We start from the raw sequence: 23779 nt of genomic DNA on the forward strand, positions 1-23779 counted from the left end.
CAATATGCCTGAAGAGCTTTTCCATCTTCCGATCTAATCAGTGGCCATGAGTGAACTTTGTTCAAATAGGCAGATGCAATCACATGTCCATTCCCAAAGTGCTCATACAGCAGAGTCTTTGCCTTTACATATCCAGCACTTCCAGACATATGTTGGCAGCTTTTAACAAGTTCATTGGGCTGCCCCTTGGTGTACTGTGCAAGATAATGCAGGCAGTCACCAGCATCGCCAGTCTTTGCTTCTATGACCTGTTCAAACGAGCGCATAAAGGCCTGAAAATGTAAAGGGTCACCATCAAAGGTTTGAATCTCCCTTTTGGGCAGTGAAGAAAGACTTTGCTGATGGACCAACATACAAGATAATTCATTTTGTTTTTCCATAATGGACAACAGATTTTCATTGGCTACTGGAAGAGCAGCTTGTAGCTTAGGCAAAGGTGGAATTGATCCAAAAGCATCAGAAGGCCCCATAAAAGCTGGTGCAGGCCTTTCCCTTTTGATATTCTGTTGCACTGTTTTTACTTGAAGCTCTGCATTCCCAGTGATTGCATTTCCTTTTGTAAGCGTCTGAGGAACAAAAGTCTCTGCATCCGCATTAAGAATTTCAAGGCTGTTTCCCTTTGTTTTAAAATATGATTCCATTCCATTAGATTTCCGTGAAGCGACGCTCCGCATAGCGGATCCAGTTCTCAGCACGTTCACCTTTGCAACAGTTGCAGCTATATCTGCTTCAAGCTGAAGTTGTTCTTTCTTTCTCCTCAATTGTTCCTCTTGTTCTTCAAGAGAGTGTTTTTCTTTCAGCATATGTTGACGTGCGAGCAAGGCGGCCATTTCAGCTTCTGCCCTGAGACATGCAGATGAAGTAGATGATACTCTTGAGCTTGACCTACTGCCTTGATTTGACACACTGTCGGATGGCAACACGTCATCATTAACATCATTCTGAGGATTAAGAGATAATTGTGGTTCTTTTCCAGTGTGCTCTCGAACCTCCACTTCTCCTCCCAGGGAAGTTTCCTGTGACTGTGCCTTGTCAGATGATGGCCTCCCTGAATGTTTATCAGTTTCAGAAAGCCATATGTTAACATCCTCCATAAACCCTTTATTGTATTTAGAGATGCTTGAGAACCATGTATTTTGTTTATCTTTCTCATCAAATGAGATTAGAGAAAGTAAAGATTCATGCAATGCACTGGCATCCTTAAACAGGTGTGTTAACTCATCAAACTGTTTTTTGACTTGTGAATGATTTTTATCATCTTTCATTAGCTCTTTAAGAGACATAATAACACTTTTCATTTTGTTTACATGCCTTTTCCGATCTGTTTGGATGGTTTCAATTTTGTTTGCAAGAGCTTTCTCAGTGAGGGAAGTTATTCTTTTATCCTTTTCAGTTTTTCCAACAACAGATGCAGCCTGTGATCCACTCATTTTAAGCATTCAACATAAGCAGCATGCCAAAATCCAAAACAAAGGCAACAGCAATTCCTTCAAACTCAGTTGAACGCCTGCAGAGCCACAACTCACACACACCAAATCCAACAGCAAACGTAGCGGTGGGCGTGTCACAAAAACATCTTCGTATGGTCAGAATCCAAACTGCGTTCAAACAAACAATACGCAGCACAAAAACACAGTTTACATACCACCGTCGTCTTCTCCTTATCTGTCGGTCTAGCCGCTTTTACGGGTGTAGTGGCGGCGGTGTGTGGGCTCGCATCGGCGTTTATTCAGCGCTGATTGCGGGACGGTCCATTGCCGTCGCACATTTTGCTGACAAATGTTGGCGACTTTCAAGCCTTTGAGTCGCCGAGCAGCTGAATAGGGGAATAATGTTGACGCGCCCGCTGTTTAAAACGTTAGTCAAAGTTCCAAGTTAAAACTCCTTTATTTGTTATCAAATCCTTAAAATCCGTAGAAAAACAGTGATCAAAAACATTCCAAGCTTGAGCGGTCAGCAAAAGTCGACTTCCCCCATCACCCACTCATTCACAAAATTTCCCTCGGGCCGTGAACAGGTGATATAGCAATCACTATTACAGACACCACGTGACCCAAAGCTGCGCCTATCCATAACAGTTGGGTTTTCTCTGTAGGTATTATTGCAGGGTCTACCTTACATATAAAGCACCTTGAGGCGATTGTTGTTGTGATTTGGGCTGTATAAATAAATTGAATTGAAAAATTGAATTATTCCTGCAGAGGTCTTTCACCTTCACAATGCACAGTTATTGCTGCTTCTAGGGGATGTCTTCTTTGGGGATCTGCCAGCCCAGGAGCCGCCGCCAGTCCACAGCGAGACCTTCCCCAAACCGCAGTTCAATTCATGTTTAAGCCATTCACCTTTATTCACTGGCCCCAGCTAGTGAATTGTTGCTAAACTTATGCAACAATTGTTGACTGTTTCACCACCAAATGTAGCTTTTTTGTTTGTTCGAACTCAGATTTTCAGTATATATGAGCCTCTGCCTTTTCCTACCTAAGCTAAGTGAGTGCTTTTCTCTGTTACAGGGAGTGCATCAGTGTAGTTAATCCCACTCCATTCTTCCAAAGCTGTGTGTATGACATGTGTCAGTTCAACGGCCAGCAGCACGTGCTGTGTGACCAGCTCCAGGCCTACACTGACGCATGTCATAGTGCTGGAGCCAAAGTCTACCAATGGAGAACTCCAGACTTCTGCCGTAAGTTTGAATCTGAGATATACCAAATATATCTAAATGATATATGATAGTTTAATAATAATATCAGCTGTTCTTTCTGAATATCATAAAGTATATATAAAACATAGTCACAGTGACATCGCCCATTGGCTTGATAAGCCCCATTCTGAAGCATAAATGAATAAAGACTTGAATAATACCTTTTCATTTTGGAAAAATGAGCCTTCAGCATTTTCCCTTTTAAATGGGGTGCATGCCATAGCTTCTCCATTTGGAAGTTGTCTGCACCTGTAAATATAACCACGATATATTACATCCTGCTCACCAACATTATAATTGAACTTATAATCATATTTATAATTGTATAGGGAGGAGAGTTTAAGATACAGTGCACAATGCTGAAACCAATGTAAAATATTCAATGCAGTTAATATTATCCTTGCTTTCATTTATGACACTGAGTTAAATCAATATGAGATACGTAGGTGCCCTGTCTTTGAATCATCGTACTACCCACTCCCTTCTCTGTTGCTATTTGTCCACCATTGTTCCCTCTCATTATTGTTCATCCCTGTGTTTGTCCACACAGCTCTGACCTGTCCTCCCAATAGCTCCTACTCCCTTTGTGTGAATTCATGTCCTGAGACATGTCTTGGTGTGGTGGGACCACCTGGCTGTGAGGAAGTGTGTGTGGAGGGTTGTGAGTGTAACCCTGGCTTCATTCTCAGTGATGACAAATGTGTGGAACTGAGAGACTGTGGTTGTGTGGACCCCAGTGGAACCTATCACCCTGTAAGTGGAAACAGCCTCCAAACAATTAAAACCATATTCCATTTACCTTTAAAATGTGCTAAGCTCATGCTAACATCATTTTCAGTTCTCTTTATAACTTCAACAGGAGAGACGCCAAGAGACACAAAGACCCTACAGTACAAAAGAAATTAAAACTCAACTAAATTAAGGGTGCATAGACTGCAGAGAACTGTTGGCACATAAATATTGGTTTTACAACAAAGATTTTTACTTTCAACTTATCAAGCACAGATTATATTTATTATACTGTATTATACCTGAATTTAAAAGACACTGGTGTTATAGAATTTGTATTTATGTCATAGCATTTACATACTGGTGCCACCACAATTAGCAAGCCCAAAATCAATAAATAAATGAGTAAAGGTTGGCCTAATTAGTTAGTAGCATACAGAATCCCTGGTTTGCATCCAAATGTATATTTATCATTTTGATCTTTATATTCGTGTGATGTATAAGAGAGAATGTAAAAGGAGTCTGCAAAGAAAGGCGTCTGGACTTCTTTAAGTTGCTTGAAGACTGAAAGACTTAAAGAAGTCCAGACGCTTTTCTTTGCAAGCTCCTTTGACTACGATGACCTGGATGACTGAGAACCTTCACAGACATATAAGAGAGAATTACATGACAAAATTTTGATTGTGTTTTGCATTCTGTGTACATTTGTCAGGTGGGCGATGACTGGTACTTGGAGGGTTGTGAACAAAAGTGTATGTGTCACAGTGGAGGTCTGCTACAGTGTCATAACACCAGCTGTAACCCAACTACTGAGAGCTGCCAACTACAAGATGGAGAATATGAATGCCACCCTCTGGGTATGTTAATCACACAGCTTCACATAGAAATAGCTGCATGAATGCATGGATGTGGATTACAGTGTCAAGTGCTTTATCCGACTGGCCCTAGAAATGCAGTAAATAAATGCAGTCATTTTAGCAACAGGCGCTCCAAACCTCCACTGTCTCAACTGATGTTGTTAGTTTGGACTGAGTTTGTTAACACTGCATAATAACTTCCTACCTTTTTAGTTCCTGAAAGAGTATCTGCACATTTTCCAGTAATCCTTTTTCTTTCTACCCAGACCTGTGTCCTCCTAACGCAGAGTATATAGAGTGCGGTCCAGCTTGCATTCCTACATGTATGGAACCCTCTACCAACTGTTCTGGCTCCTGCATCACTGGGTGTTTCTGCAAACCAGGCTTTGTCTTCAAAGGACGGCACTGCGTGCCACTGGACAAGTGTGGTTGTTTAGATGACAACAATAACTATTATGAGGTCAGATGTCCTAGTTAGTACTGTGTACAGTGTACATTTAAAGACATACAGTATACTTTCTCAGTACTGATTGTTTTCATTTTATCCAGCCTGGTGAGATAGTATTTGGAGATGGCTGCACAAAGCTGTGTCGCTGTGTAGGGAACTACACTTTGGAATGTGTTGATAACTCCTGTGACCCCACTGAAGAGTGTCGAGAGGTTAATGGTGTTGCAGGCTGTTATCCTAAAGGTAATAATGTTTGTTGACTTTATTGTTGTTGACTTGATTTAATGCAGTGTAATAAATTACATCTGCACAAAGAGCACCTTGTGTTGTGCTTTACAGTCAGTCGGTATAACTTGATAGTTGACAGTGTGGAAATTACAATTTTCTCATATATTATTCCTTTAGGTACATCCACATGCATTGCATCTGGCGATCCACACTACACCAGCTTTGACAAACGCAAATATGACTTCATGGGCAACTGCAGCTATCTGATGTCTAGTCCATGCAATGACACAACTGTGCCCTACTTTGAGGTCCATACTGACAATGAAAACCGGTATAACAGGCCGACCATCTCCTATGTGAATGCCGTACATGTATACGCACAGATGATAAAGATCTCCATTCTCAAAGGTGGCACTGTGCAGGTAAGACATGAGAGGAAGAAACAGGATGTTTTGCATGTGAAAACCAATCACGCTTTCACGTTATCAGGCACTACTGCATTACAAACAAACATCATTCTGTGGTACAAATCACTGCACATGCTCAGGAACACTTCTGAAAACCACTGCAATTGACCATGGAAAGAAACTTGCACTTACACTTAACACTTAGTTCCTCCTACGCCGAGCGACGCATCGGGCAGCTAACAATCTCCATCGATGACGGTCAGGGGCGAATGTTTCAGCTTCGTCCCAGGCGATGTCGACTGTTTTCAGATCATCCATAAACATTCGACGCCATGTGATATTTGGTCGGCCTTGCTTTCGCTGGTTCTGCCAAAGGCTTCTTCCTGTTAAAAGACGACTCTGTCACCAAAGTGCTTGGTCAATGGGGTCATATGATTGTTGTTTTTTTTCTCTGTATGTATTATTGTAGGGTCTATCTTAAAATATAAAGCACCTTGAGGTGACTGTTTTTGTGATTTGGGACTATATAAAAAACATTGAATTTAAATGAATTGAATTGGAGACGTCGGAGGACACCGGCAGCCTTCCCTACTTTGGAGTTTACATCTTGATCAGAGATCCCATAATTCGAGATGATGCTGCCCAGATATGTGAAATTTTCCAACTTATCAGCACGTTATTGGTTGATTATGACGGGAACATGGGCAGTTGTGTAGCCAACTCCGAGTACCTTGGTTTTCTTGGCGCTTATTCGTAATCCGACTTCCTCACCTCCCTCTGCAAAGCTGCAGTCCATTCTTGGAGGTCTTCCGTAGTCGAGCCCAGTAGGGGCCCAGTAGCCAATTCAAAGGAATAAGGCAAAGCACTTTCCCGGGTACCGACAGGAGCGTGATGCCCCGGCAGTTGTTACAGTCACCCAAATCGCCTTTCGGGAAGTTTGGTGATAACACCTTTTGCCCATTCATAGGGTACACGCGATGTTGTCCAGCAGGCGTTTAGGGGTCTTCTAAGGGCGCCATCCAATCATCTGTCTGGACGCAGAACCGGGAGTTGGAGCAGAGACCACAAAAGGCGTATACAAACTGCTGGGGGACTCCATATTGACGTGGGATAGCCCATAGAGTCAGCCGGTGGACGTTGTCAAAAGCTTTCTTGAAGTCGTTGAAATTACCCATTCATAGGGTACATGCGATGTTGACCAGCAGGCATTTAGGGGACTTCTAAGGGCGGCATCCAACTGGGCTTCGTCGTCCTTCAGCATTGTGGGGAGGAACTCGTCCAGGCCAACATCGCTGTCTTGACTTCGGCGTTGCTAATTTTTCCGATATCGAAAGGAAGAAGATCCATGGAGGGTGCAAGTTCTTCGGCCTCGAACAAGTGGAGTGGCTTGGGCTGGTTTAAAGTATCGCAGAACTGTTTGGCTCAACGTTGGTCTTGCTCAGCGTCAGTGAGGAGGACTCGTCCATTTTGTCTCGGATTGGGACAGAGCGGCCACTGCGAGCCCCTGTTAGATCGTACAATGCGATTTAATATTCGGGTATCGTTCTGGTCGACTGTTTTCTTGTGCATTCATGCCTTTGGCTTCGATCCACTTTCGCTTGCCATGCCGGCAGCTGCATTTAACATGTCGGGCATGACATTTACAGACATCATTGGCATGAGAAATGGTAAATGGCCTGTATTTATATAGCGCTTTACTAGTCCCTAAGGACCCCAAAGTGCTTTACATATCCAGTCATCCACCCATTCACACACACATTCACACACTGGTGATGGCAAGCTACATTGTAGCCACAGCCACCCTGGGGCGCACTGACAGAGGCGAGGCTGCCAGACACTGGCGCCACCGGGCCCTCTGACCACCACCAGTAGGCAACGGGTGAAGTGTCTTGCCCAAGGACACAACGACCGAGACTGTCCAAGCCGGGTCTCGAACCGGCAACCTTCCGATTACAAGGCGAACTCCCAACTCTTGAGCCACGATCGCCCACTAAAGGAACGTTTCTTTTCAGTTACAGATAGTAATGTTGTGACATGGGTAATTAAAAAATGAAAATGTTGGCCAGATTTGATGTACTCTGCCTATTTTCCCATACAGGTTAATGGGACCAATGTCAATCTGCCACTGTCTCCGTCCCCTGGTATTTCTGTGTTCAAGTCAGGAAAACACTACACTGTCTCCATGAACTTTGGTGTGACGGTTCGCTATGATGGAAACGCCTTCATGGACATCAAAGTAATCGAAGAGTGAGTGAAGACCAAATTCATGGTTTCCTTATAAAGTGGTGTTTTAATCACAAGTTCACCAGTCCAGAAATCTACATCCATACTGATACAACTAAAACTATATGTCATGCGCCGCGGCGCGCATGCACAAAAGGATCCAGATGCAGACTCCGCGCTAACAGAAAAGACACTTTATTGAAATAACGAAAGGCGACCCGGGAAAACTAGAGAGCAAAACAAGAAACTAAAAACCCGGGGAATAATGACACGAGGAAGCCAAGATCGGGACCATGGGAGGCTGCAATAGAAAGGGGAGATGATTACTAGGGAGCCGGAAAGTAGGGAAAACACATCAGGACTGAGTTAGAGTAGGGGGCTTACGATGGAACGGGACTGTGGGAGCTCGGGAGGGAAGTGTGGCAGTCCGTGAGCAGAAAGTCCGTGGAAATAGCGAATGGGCCAGATGATGCACCGAGTGATCCAGTTGAGCCGGAGGACAGGCAGGTGGCAGACGCCGAGTCGAAACCTGGACACAAGTAGGCAGATTAAACACAGTTCCAACCAGAAGGGAATGCACGCTTTCATGGAAGTCTAGTTACCACTGTGGGGGAACTAACGGACTGGCGTGGAGCCTTCCATCAGTGCCGGGTTCAGTAGATCTCCGTGTAGTCACCGTGATGGAGAACAGATGTGCCGGTGATAGCCCGGGGGTGTGGCTACCCGAGCGTCACGCATTCCTCAGACACAGGACAACGGACCATGACACTATAACACATTTTCATATACTGAACATGACTCCTTTATCTGTAAGGAGTAGTAAGGTGATAAAGGCAGAGATTAATGACACAGCTAGGATATTTTATTTAAACAATTTAGCAGGGGCAACACAAACAGCTCCCTCAAAATTTCAAGATAAAATCACACAAAACTTCTAATTTCCTGACTAGTTAATTCTATGCTGATGCTATCAAACGCATCAAATGTACATGTCTGATCTTTTAGTCTTACTAATGTGTGGGGTTTAGTCTACTGCTGAAAAGAAACTTGGCTGGAATTAAAACACGTTGTAGTTCTGGCTGACTTGTTAGTCTTTCTTGCATAAGACTCTAACACAATCATTTTCTGCAATCTGCAGCTATCAGAACAAGCTGTGTGGCCTGTGTGGCAACTATGATGGAGATACTAAAGATGACTTCCGCAAACCAGATGGAAGCTTAGCTGAAAATGCCAATGACTTTGGACACAGTTGGAACATGAATCCAGAGTGAGTATTGCAGAGATGCAAGTGTAAAGAAACATTTACCATTGACAAAAGACAAATGTTCTTAAGATGATGGTCTGTCTTGACAGATGTAATGAGAAACCCAACACTACCATCCCTGAGTGCAATGAAGAAGAACAGGAACTGTATGAAAGCTCTGGATATTGTGGCATTCTGCTGGACAAAAATGGACCTTTTGCTGTGTGCCATCCCAAAGTCAACCCCAATGTATGTTCATGTAGAGGATAGTGCACATATAATAAACAAATGTGGAACCAGTCCTTATTCTGAGCTTGTTGTATTTGTGTATGTGTGTGTGCATTCAGGGTGAAAATGTGATATTCGTAATAGTGGAATAATTTGAATATGTGGTTTTAGATGGTCACACAATATAAAGCATTGTAACAACGTGATTGTTTGTTCTCAGAATTACTTCAGGGACTGTGTCTTTGACTTGTGTGAGCTGGATGGTGCCAGGCCCATTTTGTGTGAAGCCATTGAAGCCTATGTCAATGAATGCCAAGATCGTGGGGTCAACCTTGGACCATGGAGGAATGAAACCTTCTGCCGTGAGTATTGGAAGGACAAATGATTTAATTTAGTAGTAAAATATCTTTAGGTATATCATTAGGTAAAAATCAGCTTGGCTGAGTAGTTGGGAGAAAATAACACAAAGAAGTTTATGTCAGTTTTGACTTGTGGAAGAGTACTTCATACGGGCTTCCTACTCACTAAAGTTAACCGAGGGAGTGCTTCTTTAGCATACCTAGTTGGGCAGACAACATATACCAAGAGGCTGCAGGAGACTGGGTTACCACCAAACTCAAACAATCTAGTTCCACGGAAGACAACACAGCTGGAAGTGCCAAAGACGTATCTCTTTTCTTGTGAAAAGCTGTCATTTTATATTTTAACCAGCACATACTTTTGTTTCCTATCACTAACTTCAACCTCTTGTGGTCTGCTTAGCACTGAGCTGTCCCCCAAACAGCCACTACGAACCTTGTGCAGATCCTTGTCAGGAAACATGCTTTGGAAAACCCCCCTCCTGCTCTGGTCCCTGCTCTGAGTCCTGTGTGTGTGATCCCAGCTATGTCCTGAGTGCTGGCAAGTGCGTTAAGGAGAACATGTGTGGCTGCAACCACACGAACGGCCAGTATTATGAGGTATGGTGAAGTGGGTCTGATAGGCCGGCAGTGAATCATTTGGTCCTTTGTATTTCAAGTCAGGTCACTTGCAGTCTCTTTATGTCCTCTCTAAAACAACATTTTCATACATACATGCATAAAAGGATCTACAAAGAATCATCTGTGCCTGCTATGCTTAATTGTCAGTTTTGTTGTCTGTTTGTCAGCCTGGAGAGGAGTTTTTTGAGGAAGACTGCAAGCGAAAATGTTGGTGTGGTGCAGCTGGAATTACCTGTGAAGCCTCTGAATGCCCCCCAATGCATGAATGTAAACTTCAGGATGGAGAGCTGGGCTGCTATCCTACGAGTATGTTTGTAATGTTCACACCTAGCATTTTCTATCCCTGCTCTAATATACATAATTAGACTGAGTAATGGAAGATAGAGAAGCACAACCCAGAGGTGTCTTTTACTTTCAATAACAGTGAAATATTTATGTGTGTGTTGCTGTTATGTTTCTTTTGCTCTCTTCTGTACAGTTTGTCTATAACAACACTTGTTACATGCAATTCTTTATAATGCAAAATCACAGAGTTGCAGAAAAGAAATTGAAATAATACAAAATTTTGTCTAGTCAGGAAATGATATATTCCTTGCATCTATTTTAATGCCAGTATAAGTCCAAAGCAGCATTGAACTGCACTGTTATTAGGTAATTGTTCTACAGTGGCTTCATCTGTGTTTCAGTCTGATGTTCCTGATGTTTTTCCCCTCTCTCAGGCTTTCAGGATTGTGTAGTTTCTGGGGATCCACACTACAACACCTTTGACAAGAAGTACTACAGCTTCATGGGAACCTGTACTTACACACTGGCCAGAAGCTGTAGGAACAGCACAGGTACACACTATTTTGAGACATTTATTCATTAAGATGTTTGGGTTTCATTGCACCTGTTCTAGTCTTGCCACACCACACGCACAAATGAAAGTTTAAATGAGCTAAATTTACTCATTTATTATTTTCATCGCAAAGCATGACATATATTGTTTTCATTCACGTTTGCTGCAAAGAGAAGACACTGAATGTCAGTGGTGGTTTGTATGTTAATGCCAATGTTCACCTTTAATATAAACACACAATATTCCTGATTGTCGTGGTCTTCCCTGTGCAGGCCCTTGGTTCTCTGTGGAGGCAAAGAATGAAGAGAGAGGAGTTGCAGGAGTGTCATACCTGAGGAAGCTATATGTGACAGTGGATGGAATTACTGTGACCCTGATGAAGAGCAGTAGAACACTGGTCAGTATATGAATGAATTACTATCTCTTGTATTTCCCATCTTTAAGTAAAATGTGTGCCAGCAGACATCCCACACAGTAGTTGTATCATCACCATGTATGTCTTATGTCTACACATAACTGACATTTTAGCAAAGAACTCAAATTATATCTTTAGTTACTTTGTTGCTAACAACATGTAAAAAAAACAAAACAGATTTTTCCCATTTTGTCAGTTGAATCTATGCCAAAGATAACACAGTGTGATAGGCATAAAGCAATGTCTTTCTTGCTTGTTAAAACTATACAAAGTCTGTTTTTGCCTGATATACTGCACATTGCACACTCTTTGTACTTTTATACTCCCTGACCTGTCCACCAATTAGACGTTTACACAGTCTGTTTAACATCTTTATATTCTTATGTTCTTAACATCTTTTTCTTCATCACTGAATCAGGTGAACGGAGTACGGGTGGCTCTGCCCCACTCCCCCTCTCCTCTCATGTCTATTAGTCTTGCTGGTCAGTTCATCACGCTTCAAACATCCTTTGGCCTGAGGGTGCGTTGGGATGGAAACCATTATGCCCAGATCTCAGTTCCCAGGTTAGTATAAATATTGGTTTGAACTATTTTGATATTGTAGAACTTCTTTTTATTTGCTTCACACATTCATACAATACACCTGACCACTGTCTCCATTGCTCTATCATTATTTTTTTGATGACCACTTTCCTCTGATGCAACCATAACCTAACGATCTGAAGAAACTCTGATAGATAACGATCTAAACTGCTGAACATCACCAGTTGTTTTATGTATGTTGTGAAAACAAAGCAGTCCATTTGTGTGCATATTGTGGACTTATGCAACTTTTAATACGATGCCCTGGTTTATTGTATCAGGGATTTTTGCATTCTCTTCATTTGTTTCTAGAATTACAATAAAAGGCCAAGCAACACCTTATTAAACATTGCAAATATTCTTAAGCTTGTCTTATTTTAATCCTACATATCCTGCCTTGACTTTGTCCTACCAGCTCCTACTATGACCAAATGTGTGGCCTTTGTGGTGACTATGATGGGAACCCAGACAATGACTTCACTAAACCTGATGGCACTGTGGCAGGAAATAGTAATGACTTTGGGAACAGCTGGCAGACCAAAGACGATGAAGATGACTCGTGAGTTCCAACATATCTATCTTTCTGTCTTTTGGATTTCTTCTGGTTATGTCTTTTGTTACCTTACTGTCGGACTCTTTCTGACAAACTGAAGAGGATGTAACTGTGTTTTGTATTTGTATTGACCAGATGTACCCCAGGAACAAAGCCTGATCCAGAGTGTGACCCCAACTTGGAAGCTGAAGTTGTAAAACCAGAGAAATGTGGTAAAATTACAGACCCTACTGGACCCTTCCGGTAAGAATTCACAACCCCTCCACTTTTGGTTATCGACTTGGTTAAACTGATGGGATTCCTGGGATTTTACAACGTTTTTTTCCTGACCTTATAAAATCATGAAATAGATGGCAGCATGCCTGGTAATCACCCAACTGACCTGTAAAATATGAATAAATATTTTCAATACTATTACTGTAATGCTGTAATGAACCCTTCTGGCACTGGGATGCCAGTTTTGTTCTTTGTCCCTCATTCTCAAACGCAGCAGCAAGTTTTTACCAATGACTTGCCAGTTTATCTCTATCTATCGTTGCAAAAAACCTGGGATACCAGGTTCTTTCTATAACCCTCCTTTGCAAATACAACAGTGAGCTTTTGGCACCAGGATGCCAAGTTATTATTCCTCATTTGCAAATGCATCAACAAGGTTTTCTACCCAGGAGATTCCAGTTTCCCTTCCCCTCTATCCCTCCCTCGCACAATGCAGCAGCATGCTTCTTGGCACTAGGATGTCAGGCTTTCTTTCTCTATCCCTCCTTCACAAATGCAGGAGCAAGCTTTTAGCACCGGGTTGCCAGTTCCTCTTCTGTCCCTCCCTTTTTCACAAAAATGCAGCAGCATGTTTTTTGGCACAGGAATGCCAGGTTCTCTTTCTCTTTTCCTCCTTTACAAATCCAGCAGAATGCTTTTTGCAATGGTACTCCAGGTTCTATTTCTCTGTCTTTTTCAAATTTGCCAGCATACATCTGGCACCGGGATGCCAGTTCTTTTCCTTCATTTGCAGTAGCAAGCTTTTCTTCCCTCTATCTCTCCTGAGCAAAATGCAGCAGCGTGCTTTTTGGCACCTGGAAGCCAGTATCTCTTCCCACTTTCCCCAATAACTTGGATGCCAGGGTCCATGCATTTATCTATCTTTCACAAAATGTAACAGTGCACATTCCTGACACCGTATTGCCAGTCTTTGTCTCCATATCGATCATTTTCAAACACACCAGAATAGCTTTTACGAGCCGTCAAGCCATTGCCTCATGTCTTAAAATACAGACATGCATCCATCCAGCCTCCACACCAGTCGAGCCACGTTGCCACTCGATCAGGGGTTCTCCTCATTAAGCTATTAAGGTCTTTCGTTTTCTGAAATTTGCTTTGTGGTCTTCTCCCACCATTCCTTCGTAATTTTCCGAACTCAACCACTCCACTCTCTGGAATCCTTGACCATCTTCTCCCTGCGCTTCTCTTTTGTCCTGCTTTCCTTCTTCCACTTCAGCCGGTAGCGGCAGATGTGTCATGGTCCTGCGACCATGACTCAGTGACTTTATGTTTATGTACTTATTGTTATTACTTTCATTATTATTCATGGCTGTTTTGGGATGGTTTGTGTTTGGGATTTTAGACACTGGGTTCTGGGTTTGTGCTCCCTCTGTTGGTCCCTGGTGTTAGTGTTCCCCTGTCTCGTCAGGTTAATCAGGTCCAGCTGTTTCCCCCATCTGTGTGTGATTTCCCAGTGTCTCTTTGTGTATTTATAGCGTGTGATTTCCTCTGCTCCTCGTCGCGTCGTCTGTGTTCCTACCTGTGTTCATCCTCTGTGTTACCCTGCGTATTCTGCATCTACCCTGTGAAATCCTCTGCGTGCTCTCCCTGCTGTTCTCCCTTCGTGTTCAGGTTTGCCACTCCTTTGTGTAGTTTCACCCAGTTTAGTTCATCCGTAGTTCTGTTTTGCCATCTCCTCTTTATGTTTGTTATTATCAATAAATCACCCTCACACCTGAATGAGTGCTGCGCTTTGAGTCCTCCTTCCACTCTCCACATGGCCGCTGCCCCGGACCGTGACAAGATGGCTGTCCTTCCATGGGAATGGTTTTGCCAGAAGTTTCTTCCCGTTAAAAGGAGTTGTTCCTTCCCAATTCCCAAAGTGCTTGCTCATAGGGAGTCATATGATTGTTGGGTTTTCTCTGTAGGTATTATTGCAGGGTCTACCTTACATATAAAGCACCTTGAGGTGATTGTTGTTGTGATTTGGGGCTGTATAAATAAATTGAATTGAAAAATTGAATTATTACTGCAGAGGTCTTTCACCTTCACAATGCACAGTTATTGCTGCTTCTAGGGGATGTCTTCTTTGGGGATCTGCCAGCCCAGGAGCCGCTGCCAGTCCACAGCGAGACCTTCCCCAAACCGCAGTTCAATTCATGTTTAAGCCATTCACCTTTATTCAATGGCCCCATCTAGTGAATTGTTGCTAAACTTATGCAACAATTGTTGACTGTTTCACCACCAATTGTAGCTTTTTTGTTTGTTCGAACTCAGATTTTCAGTATATATGAGCCTCTGCCTTTTCCTACCTAAGCTAAGTGAGTGCTTTTCTCTGTTACAGGGAGTGCATCAGTGTAGTTAATCCCACTCCATTCTTCCAAAGCTGTGTGTATGACATGTGTCAGTTCAACGGCCAGCAGCACGTGCTGTGTGACCAGCTCCAGGCCTACACTGACGCATGTCATAGTGCTGGAGCCAAAGTCTACCAATGGAGAACTCCAGACTTCTGCCGTAAGTTTGAATCTGAGATATACCAAATATATCTAAATGATATATGATAGTTTAATAATAATATCAGCTGTTCTTTCTGAATATCATAAAGTATATATAAAACATAGTCACAGTGACATCGCCCATTGGCTTGATAAGCCCCATTCTGAAGCATAAATGAATAAAGACTTGAATAATACCTTTTCATTTTGGAAAAATGAGCCTTCAGCATTTTCCCTTTTAAATGGGGTGCATGCCATAGCTTCTCCATTTGGAAGTTGTCTCCACCTGTAAATATAACTAAGATATATTACATCCTGCTCACCAACATTATAATTGAACTTATAATCATATTTATAATTGTATAGGGAGGAGAGTTTAAGATACAGTGCACAATGCTGAAACCAATGTAAAATATTCAATGCAGTTAATATTATCCTTGCTTTCATTTATGACACTGAGTTAAATCAATATGAGATACGTAGGTGCCCTGTCTTTGAATCATCGTACTACCCACTCCCTTCTCTGTTGCTATTTGTCCACCATTGTTCCCTCTCATTATTGTTCATCCCTGTGTTTGTCCACACAGCTCTGACCTGTCCTCCCAATAGCTCCTACTCCCTTTGTGTGAATTCATGTCCTGAGACATGTCTTGGTGTGGTGGGACCACCTGGCTGTGAGGAAGTGTGTGTGGAGGGTTGTGAGTGTAACCCTGGCTTCATTCTCAGTGATGACAAATGTGTGGAACTGAGAGACTGTGGTTGTGTGGACCCCAGTGGAACCTATCACCCTGTAAGTGGAAACAGCCTCCAAACAATTAAAACCATATTCCATTTACCTTTAAAATGTGCTAAGCTCATGCTAACATCATTTTCAGTTCTCTTTATAACTTCAACAGGAGAGACGCCAAGAGACACAAAGACCCTACAGTACAAAAGAAATTAAAACTCAACTAAATTAAGGGTGCATAGACTGCAGAGAACTGTTGGCACATAAATATTGGTTTTACAACAAAGATTTTTACTTTCAACTTATCAAGCACAGATTATATTTATTATACTGTATTATACCTGAATTTAAAAGACACTGGTGTTATAGAATTTGTATTTATGTCATAGCATTTACATACTGGTGCCACCACAATTAGCAAGCCCAAAATCAATAAATAAATGAGTAAAGGTTGGCCTAATTAGTTAGTAGCATACAGAATCCCTGGTTTGCATCCAAATGTATATTTATCATTTTGATCTTTATATTCGTGTGATGTATAAGAGAGAATGTAAAAGGAGTCTGCAAAGAAAGGCGTCTGGACTTCTTTAAGTTGCTTGAAGACTGAAAGACTTAAAGAAGTCCAGACGCTTTTCTTTGCAAGCTCCTTTGACTACGATGACCTGGATGACTGAGAACCTTCACAGACATATAAGAGAGAATTACATGACAAAATTTTGATTGTTTTTTGCATTCTGTGTACATTTGTCAGGTGGGCGATGACTGGTACTTGGAGGGTTGTGAACAAAAGTGTATGTGTCACAGTGGAGGTCTGCTACAGTGTCATAACACCAGCTGTAACCCAACTACTGAGAGCTGCCAACTACAAGATGGAGAATATGAATGCCACCCTCTGGGTATGTTAATCACACAGCTTCACATAGAAATAGCTGCATGAATGCATGGATGTGGATTACAGTGTCAAGTGCTTTATCCGACTGGCCCTAGAAATGCAGTAAATAAATGCAGTCATTTTAGCAACAGGCGCTCCAAACCTCCACTGTCTCAACTGATGTTGTTAGTTTGGACTGAGTTTGTTAACACTGCATAATAACTTCCTACCTTTTTAGTTCCTGAAAGAGTATCTGCTCATTTTCCAGTAATCCTTTTTCTTTCTACCCAGACCTGTGTCCTCCTAACGCAGAGTATATAGAGTGTGGTCCAGCTTGCATTCCTACATGTATGGAACCCTCTACCAACTGTTCTGGCTCCTGCATCACTGGGTGTTTCTGCAAACCAGGCTTTGTCTTCAAAGGACGGCACTGCGTGCCACTGGACAAGTGTGGTTGTTTAGATGACAACAATAACTATTATGAGGTCAGATGTCCTAGTTAGTACTGTGTACAGTGTACATTTAAAGACATACAGTATACTTTCTCAGTACTGATTGTTTTCATTTTATCCAGCCTGGTGAGATAGTATTTGGAGATGGCTGCACAAAGCTGTGTCGCTGTGTAGGGAACTACACTTTGGAATGTGTTGATAACTCCTGTGACCCCACTGAAGAGTGTCGAGAGGTTAATGGTGTTGCAGGCTGTTATCCTAAAGGTAATAATGTTTGTTGACTTTATTGTTGTTGACTTGATTTAATGCAGTGTAATAAATTACATCTGCACAAAGAGCACCTTGTGTTGTGCTTTACAGTCAGTCGGTATAACTTGATAGTTGACAGTGTGGAAATTACAATTTTCTCATATATTATTCCTTTAGGTACATCCACATGCATTGCATCTGGCGATCCACACTACACCAGCTTTGACAAACGCAAATATGACTTCATGGGCAACTGCAGCTATCTGATGTCTAGTCCATGCAATGACACAACTGTGCCCTACTTTGAGGTCCATACTGACAATGAAAACCGGTATAACAGGCCGACCATCTCCTATGTGAATGCCGTACATGTATACGCACAGATGATAAAGATCTCCATTCTCAAAGGTGGCACTGTGCAGGTAAGACATGAGAGGAAGAAACAGGATGTTTTGCATGTGAAAACCAATCACGCTTTCACGTTATCAGGCACTACTGCATTACAAACAAACATCATTCTGTGGTACAAATCACTGCACATGCTCAGGAACACTTCTGAAAACCACTGCAATTGACCATGGAAAGAAACTTGCACTTACACTTAACACTTAGTTCCTCCTACGCCGAGCGACGCATCGGGCAGCTAACAATCTCCATCGATGACGGTCAGGGGCGAATGTTTCAGCTTCGTCCCAGGCGATGTCGACTGTTTTCAGATCATCCATAAACATTCGACGCCATGTGATATTTGGTCGGCCTTGCTTTCGCTGGTTCTGCCAAAGGCTTCTTCCTGTTAAAAGACGCCTCTGTCACCAAAGTGCTTGGTCAATGGGGTCATATGATTGTTGTTTTTTTTCTCTGTATGTATTATTGTAGGGTCTATCTTAAAATATAAAGCACCTTGAGGTGACTGTTTTTGTGATTTGGGACTATATAAAAAACATTGAATTTAAATGAATTGAATTGGAGACGTCGGAGGACACCGGCAGCCTTCCCTACTTTGGAGTTTACATCTTGATCAGAGATCCCATAATTCGAGATGATGCTGCCCAGATATGTGAAATTTTCCAACTTATCAGCACGTTATTGGTTGATTATGACGGGAACATGGGCAGTTGTGTAGCCAACTCCGAGTACCTTGGTTTTCTTGGCGCTTATTCGTAATCCGACTTCCTCACCTCCCTCTGCAAAGCTGCAGTCCATTCTTGGAGGTCTTCCGTAGTCGAGCCCAGTAGGGGCCCAGTAGCCAATTCAAAGGAATAAGGCAAAGCACTTTCCCGGGTACCGACAGGAGCGTGATGCCCCGGCAGTTGTTACAGTCACCCAAATCGCCTTTCGGGAAGTTTGGTGATAACACCTTTTGCCCATTCATAGGGTACACGCGATGTTGTCCAGCAGGCGTTTAGGGGTCTTCTAAGGGCGCCATCCAATCATCTGTCTGGACGCAGAACCGGGAGTTGGAGCAGAGACCACAAAAGGCGTATACAAACTGCTGGGGGACTCCATATTGACGTGGGATAGCCCATAGAGTCGGCCGGTGGACGTTGTCAAAAGCTTTCTTGAAGTCGTTGAAATTACCCATTCATAGGGTACATGCGATGTTGACCAGCAGGCATTTAGGGGACTTCTAAGGGCGGCATCCAACTGGGCTTTGTCGTCCTTCAGCATTGTGGGGAGGAACTCGTCCAGGCCAACATCGCTGTCTTGACTTCGGCGTTGCTAATTTTTCCGATATCGAAAGGAAGAAGATCCATGGAGGGTGCAAGTTCTTCGGCCTCGAACAAGTGGAGTGGCTCGGGCTGGTTTAAAGTATCGCAGAACTGTTTGGCTCAACGTTGGTCTTGCTCAGCGTCAGTGAGGAGGACTCGTCCATTTTGTCTCGGATTGGGACAGAGCGGCCACTGCGAGCCCCTGTTAGATCGTACAATGCGATTTAATATTCGGGTATCGTTCTGGTCGACTGTTTTCTTGTGCATTCATGCCTTTGGCTTCGATCCACTTTCGCTTGCCATGCCGGCAGCTGCGTTTAACATGTCGGGCATGACATTTACAGACATCATTGGCATGAGAAATGGTAAATGGCCTGTATTTATATAGCGCTTTACTAGTCCCTAAGGACCCCAAAGTGCTTTACATATCCAGTCATCCACCCATTCACACACACATTCACACACTGGTGATGGCAAGCTACATTGTAGCCACAGCCACCCTGGGGCGCACTGACAGAGGCGAGGCTGCCAGACACTGGCGCCACCAGGCCCTCTGACCACCACCAGTAGGCAACGGGTGAAGTGTCTTGCCCAAGGACACAACGACCGAGACTGTCCAAGCCGGGGCTCGAACCGGCAACCTTCCGATTACAAGGCGAACTCCCAACTCTTGAGCCACGATCGCCCACTAAAGGAACGTTTCTTTTCAGTTACAGATAGTAATGTTGTGACATGGGTAATTAAAAAATGAAAATGTTGGCCAGATTTGATGTACTCTGCCTATTTTCCCATACAGGTTAATGGGACCAATGTCAATCTGCCACTGTCTCCGTCCCCTGGTATTTCTGTGTTCAAGTCAGGAAAACACTACACTGTCTCCATGAACTTTGGTGTGACGGTTCGCTATGATGGAAACGCCTTCATGGACATCAAAGTAATCGAAGAGTGAGTGAAGACCAAATTCATGGTTTCCTTATAAAGTGGTGTTTTAATCACAAGTTCACCAGTCCAGAAATCTACATCCATACTGATACAACTAAAACTATATGTCATGCGCCGCGGCGCGCATGCACAAAAGGATCCAGATGCAGACTCCGCGCTAACAGAAAAGACACTTTATTGAAATAACGAAAGGCGACCCGGGAAAACTAGAGAGCAAAACAAGAAACTAAAAACCCGGGGAATAATGACACGAGGAAGCCAAGATCGGGACCATGGGAGGCTGCAATAGAAAGGGGAGATGATTACTAGGGAGCCGGAAAGTAGGGAAAACACATCAGGACTGAGTTAGAGTAGGGGGCTTACGATGGAACGGGACTGTGGGAGCTCGGGAGGGAAGTGTGGCAGTCCGTGAGCAGAAAGTCCGTGGAAATAGCGAATGGGCCAGATGATGCACCGAGTGATCCAGTTGAGCCGGAGGACAGGCAGGTGGCAGACGCCGAGTCGAAACCTGGACACAAGTAGGCAGATTAAACACAGTTCCAACCAGAAGGGAATGCACGCTTTCATGGAAGTCTAGTTACCACTGTGGGGGGACTAACAGACTGGCGTGGAGCCTTCCATCAGTGCCGGGTTCAGTAGATCTCCGTGTAGTCACCGTGATGGAGAACAGATGTGCCGGTGATAGCCCGGGGGTGTGGCTACCCGAGCGTCACGCATTCCTCAGACACAGGACCACGGACCATGACACTATAACACATTTTCATATACTGAACATGACTCCTTTATCTGTAAGGAGTAGTAAGGTGATAAAGGCAGAGATTAATGACACAGCTAGGATATTTTATTTAAACAATTTAGCAGGGGCAACACAAACAGCTCCCTCAAAATTTCAAGATAAAATCACACAAAACTTCTAATTTCCTGACTAGTTAATTCTATGCTGATGCTATCAAACACATCAAATGTACATGTCTGATCTTTTAGTCTTACTAATGTGTGGGGTTTAGTCTACTGCTGAAAAGAAACTTGGCTGCAATTAAAACATGTTGTAGTTCTGGCTTACTTGTTAGTCTTTCTTGCATAAGACTCTAACACAATCATTTTCTGCAATCTGCAGCTATCAGAACAAGCTGTGTGGCCTGTGTGGCAACTATGATGGAGATACTAAAGATGACTTCCGCAAACCAGATGGAAGCTTAGCTGAAAATGCCAATGACTTTGGACACAGTTGGAACATGAATCCAGAGTGAGTATTGCAGAGATGCAAGTGTAAAGAAACATTTACCATTGACAAAAGACAAATGTTCTTAAGATGATGGTCTGTCTTGACAGATGTAATGAGAAACCCAACACTACGATCCCTGGGTGCAATGAAGAAGAACAGGAACTGTATGAAAGCTCTGGATATTGTGGCATTCTGCTGGACAAAAATGGACCTTTTGCTGTGTGCCATCCCAAAGTCAACCCCAATGTATGTTCATGTAGAGGATAGTGCACATATAATAAACAAATGTGGAACCAGTCCTTATTCTGAGCTTGTTGTATTTGTGTATGTGTGTGTGCATTCAGGGTGAAAATGTGATATTCGTAATAGTGGAATAATTTGAATATGTGGTTTTAGATGGTCACACAATATAAAGCATTGTAACAACGTGATTGTTTGTTCTCAGAATTACTTCAGGGACTGTGTCTTTGACTTGTGTGAGCTGGATGGTGCCAAGCCCATTTTGTGTGAAGCCATTGAAGCCTATGTCAATGAATGCCAAGATCGTGGGGTCAACCTTGGACCATGGAGGAATGAAACCTTCTGCCGTGAGTATTGGAAGGACAAATGATTTAATTTAGTAGTAAAATATCTTTAGGTATATCGTTAGGTAAAAATCAGCTTGGCTGAGTAGTTGGGAGATAATAACACAAGAGAGTTTTTGGTCAGTTTTGACTTGTGGAAGAGTACTTCATACGGGCTTCCTACTCACTAAAGTTAACTGAGGGAGTGCTGCTTTAGCATACCTAGTTGGGCAGACAACATATACCAAGAGGCTGCAGGAGACTGGGTTGCCACCAAACTCAAACAATCTAGTTCCACGGAAGACAACACAGCTGGAAGTGCCAAAGACGTATCTCTTTTCTTGTGAAAAGCTGTCATTTTATATTTTAACCAGCACATACTTTTGTTTCCTATCACTAACTTCAACCTCTTGTGGTCTGCTTAGCACTGAGCTGTCCCCCAAACAGCCACTACGAACCTTGTGCAGATCCTTGTCAGGAAACATGCTTTGGAAAACCCCCCTCCTGCTCTGGTCCCTGCTCTGAGTCCTGTGTGTGTGATCCCAGCTATGTCCTGAGTGCTGGCAAGTGCGTTAAGGAGAACATGTGTGGCTGCAACCACACGAACGGCCAGTATTATGAGGTATGGTGAAGTGGGTCTGATAGGCCGGCAGTGAATCATTTGGTCCTTTGTATTTCAAGTCAGGTCACTTGCAGTCTCTTTATGTCCTCTCTAAAACAACATTTTCATACATACATGCATAAAAGGATCTACAAAGAATCATCTGTGCCTGCTATGCTTAATTGTCAGTTTTGTTGTCTGTTTGTCAGCCTGGAGAGGAGTTTTTTGAGGAAGACTGCAAGCGAAAATGTTGGTGTGGTGCAGCTGGAATTACCTGTGAAGCCTCTGAATGCCCCCCAATGCATGAATGTAAACTTCAGGATGGAGAGCTGGGCTGCTATCCTACGAGTATGTTTGTAATGTTCACACCTAGCATTTTCTATCCCTGCTCTAATATACATAATTAGACTGAGTAATGGAAGATAGAGAAGCACAACCCAGAGGTGTCTTTTACTTTCAATAACAGTGAAATATTTATGTGTGTGTTGCTGTTATGTTTCTTTTGCTCTCTTCTGTACAGTTTGTCTATAACAACACTTGTTACATGCAATTCTTTATAATGCAAAATCACAGAGTTGCAGAAAAGAAATTGAAATAATACAAATTTTTGTCTAGTCAGGAAATGATATATTCCTTGCATCTATTTTAATGCCAGTATAAGTCCAAAGCAGCAGTGAACTGCACTGTTATTAGGTAATTGTTCTACAGTGGCTTCATCTGTGTTTCAGTCTGATGTTCCTGATGTTTTTCCCTCTCTCAGGCTTTCAGGATTGTGTAGTTTCTGGGGATCCACACTACAACACCTTTGACAAGAAGTACTACAGCTTCATGGGAACCTGTACTTACACACTGGCCAGAAGCTGTAGGAACAGCACAGGTACACACTATTTTGAGACATTTATTCATTAAGATGTTTGGGTTTCATTGCACCTGTTCTAGTCTTGCCACACCACACGCACAAATGAAAGTTTAAATGAGCTAAATTTACTCATTTATTATTTTCATCGCAAAGCATGACATATATTGTTTTCCTTCACGTTTGCTGCAAAGAGAAGACACTGAATGTCAGTGGTGGTTTGTATGTTAATGCCAATGTTCACCTTTAATATAAACACACAATATTCCTGATTGTCGTGGTCTTCCCTGTGCAGGCCCTTGGTTCTCTGTGGAGGCAAAGAATGAAGAGAGAGGAGTTGCAGGAGTGTCATACCTGAGGAAGCTATATGTGACAGTGGATGGAATTACTGTGACCCTGATGAAG

The 23779-nt window shown here is 42.9% G+C and overlaps 1 protein-coding gene across 1 annotated transcript in view; it reads left to right on the forward strand.

Moving 5' to 3' along the window:
* The window catches only part of zanl (zonadhesin, like), a 127494-nt gene that overhangs the window by 48157 nt on the left and 55558 nt on the right, over positions 1–23779 (forward strand). The window contains 21 exon segments of the mRNA XM_085349915.1: positions 2511–2680; positions 3249–3451; positions 4140–4284; positions 4551–4744; positions 4834–4975; positions 5138–5382; positions 7466–7614; positions 8729–8857; positions 8944–9082; positions 9282–9423; positions 9824–10020; positions 10209–10347; positions 10761–10877; positions 11152–11276; positions 11713–11858; positions 12292–12435; positions 12565–12672; positions 15029–15198; positions 15767–15969; positions 16658–16802; positions 17656–17900. Coding sequence (XP_085206041.1) covers positions 2511–2680; positions 3249–3451; positions 4140–4284; positions 4551–4744; positions 4834–4975; positions 5138–5382; positions 7466–7614; positions 8729–8857; positions 8944–9082; positions 9282–9423; positions 9824–10020; positions 10209–10347; positions 10761–10877; positions 11152–11276; positions 11713–11858; positions 12292–12435; positions 12565–12672; positions 15029–15198; positions 15767–15969; positions 16658–16802; positions 17656–17900 — 3397 coding nt within the window.

This window comes from Diplotaxodon limnothrissa, linkage group LG3, assembly GCF_057381915.1.
Source record: "Diplotaxodon limnothrissa isolate DT_005_m linkage group LG3, D_limnothrissa_male_GT1.1, whole genome shotgun sequence".
In the NCBI taxonomy this organism is placed as follows: domain Eukaryota; kingdom Metazoa; phylum Chordata; class Actinopteri; order Cichliformes; family Cichlidae; genus Diplotaxodon; species Diplotaxodon limnothrissa.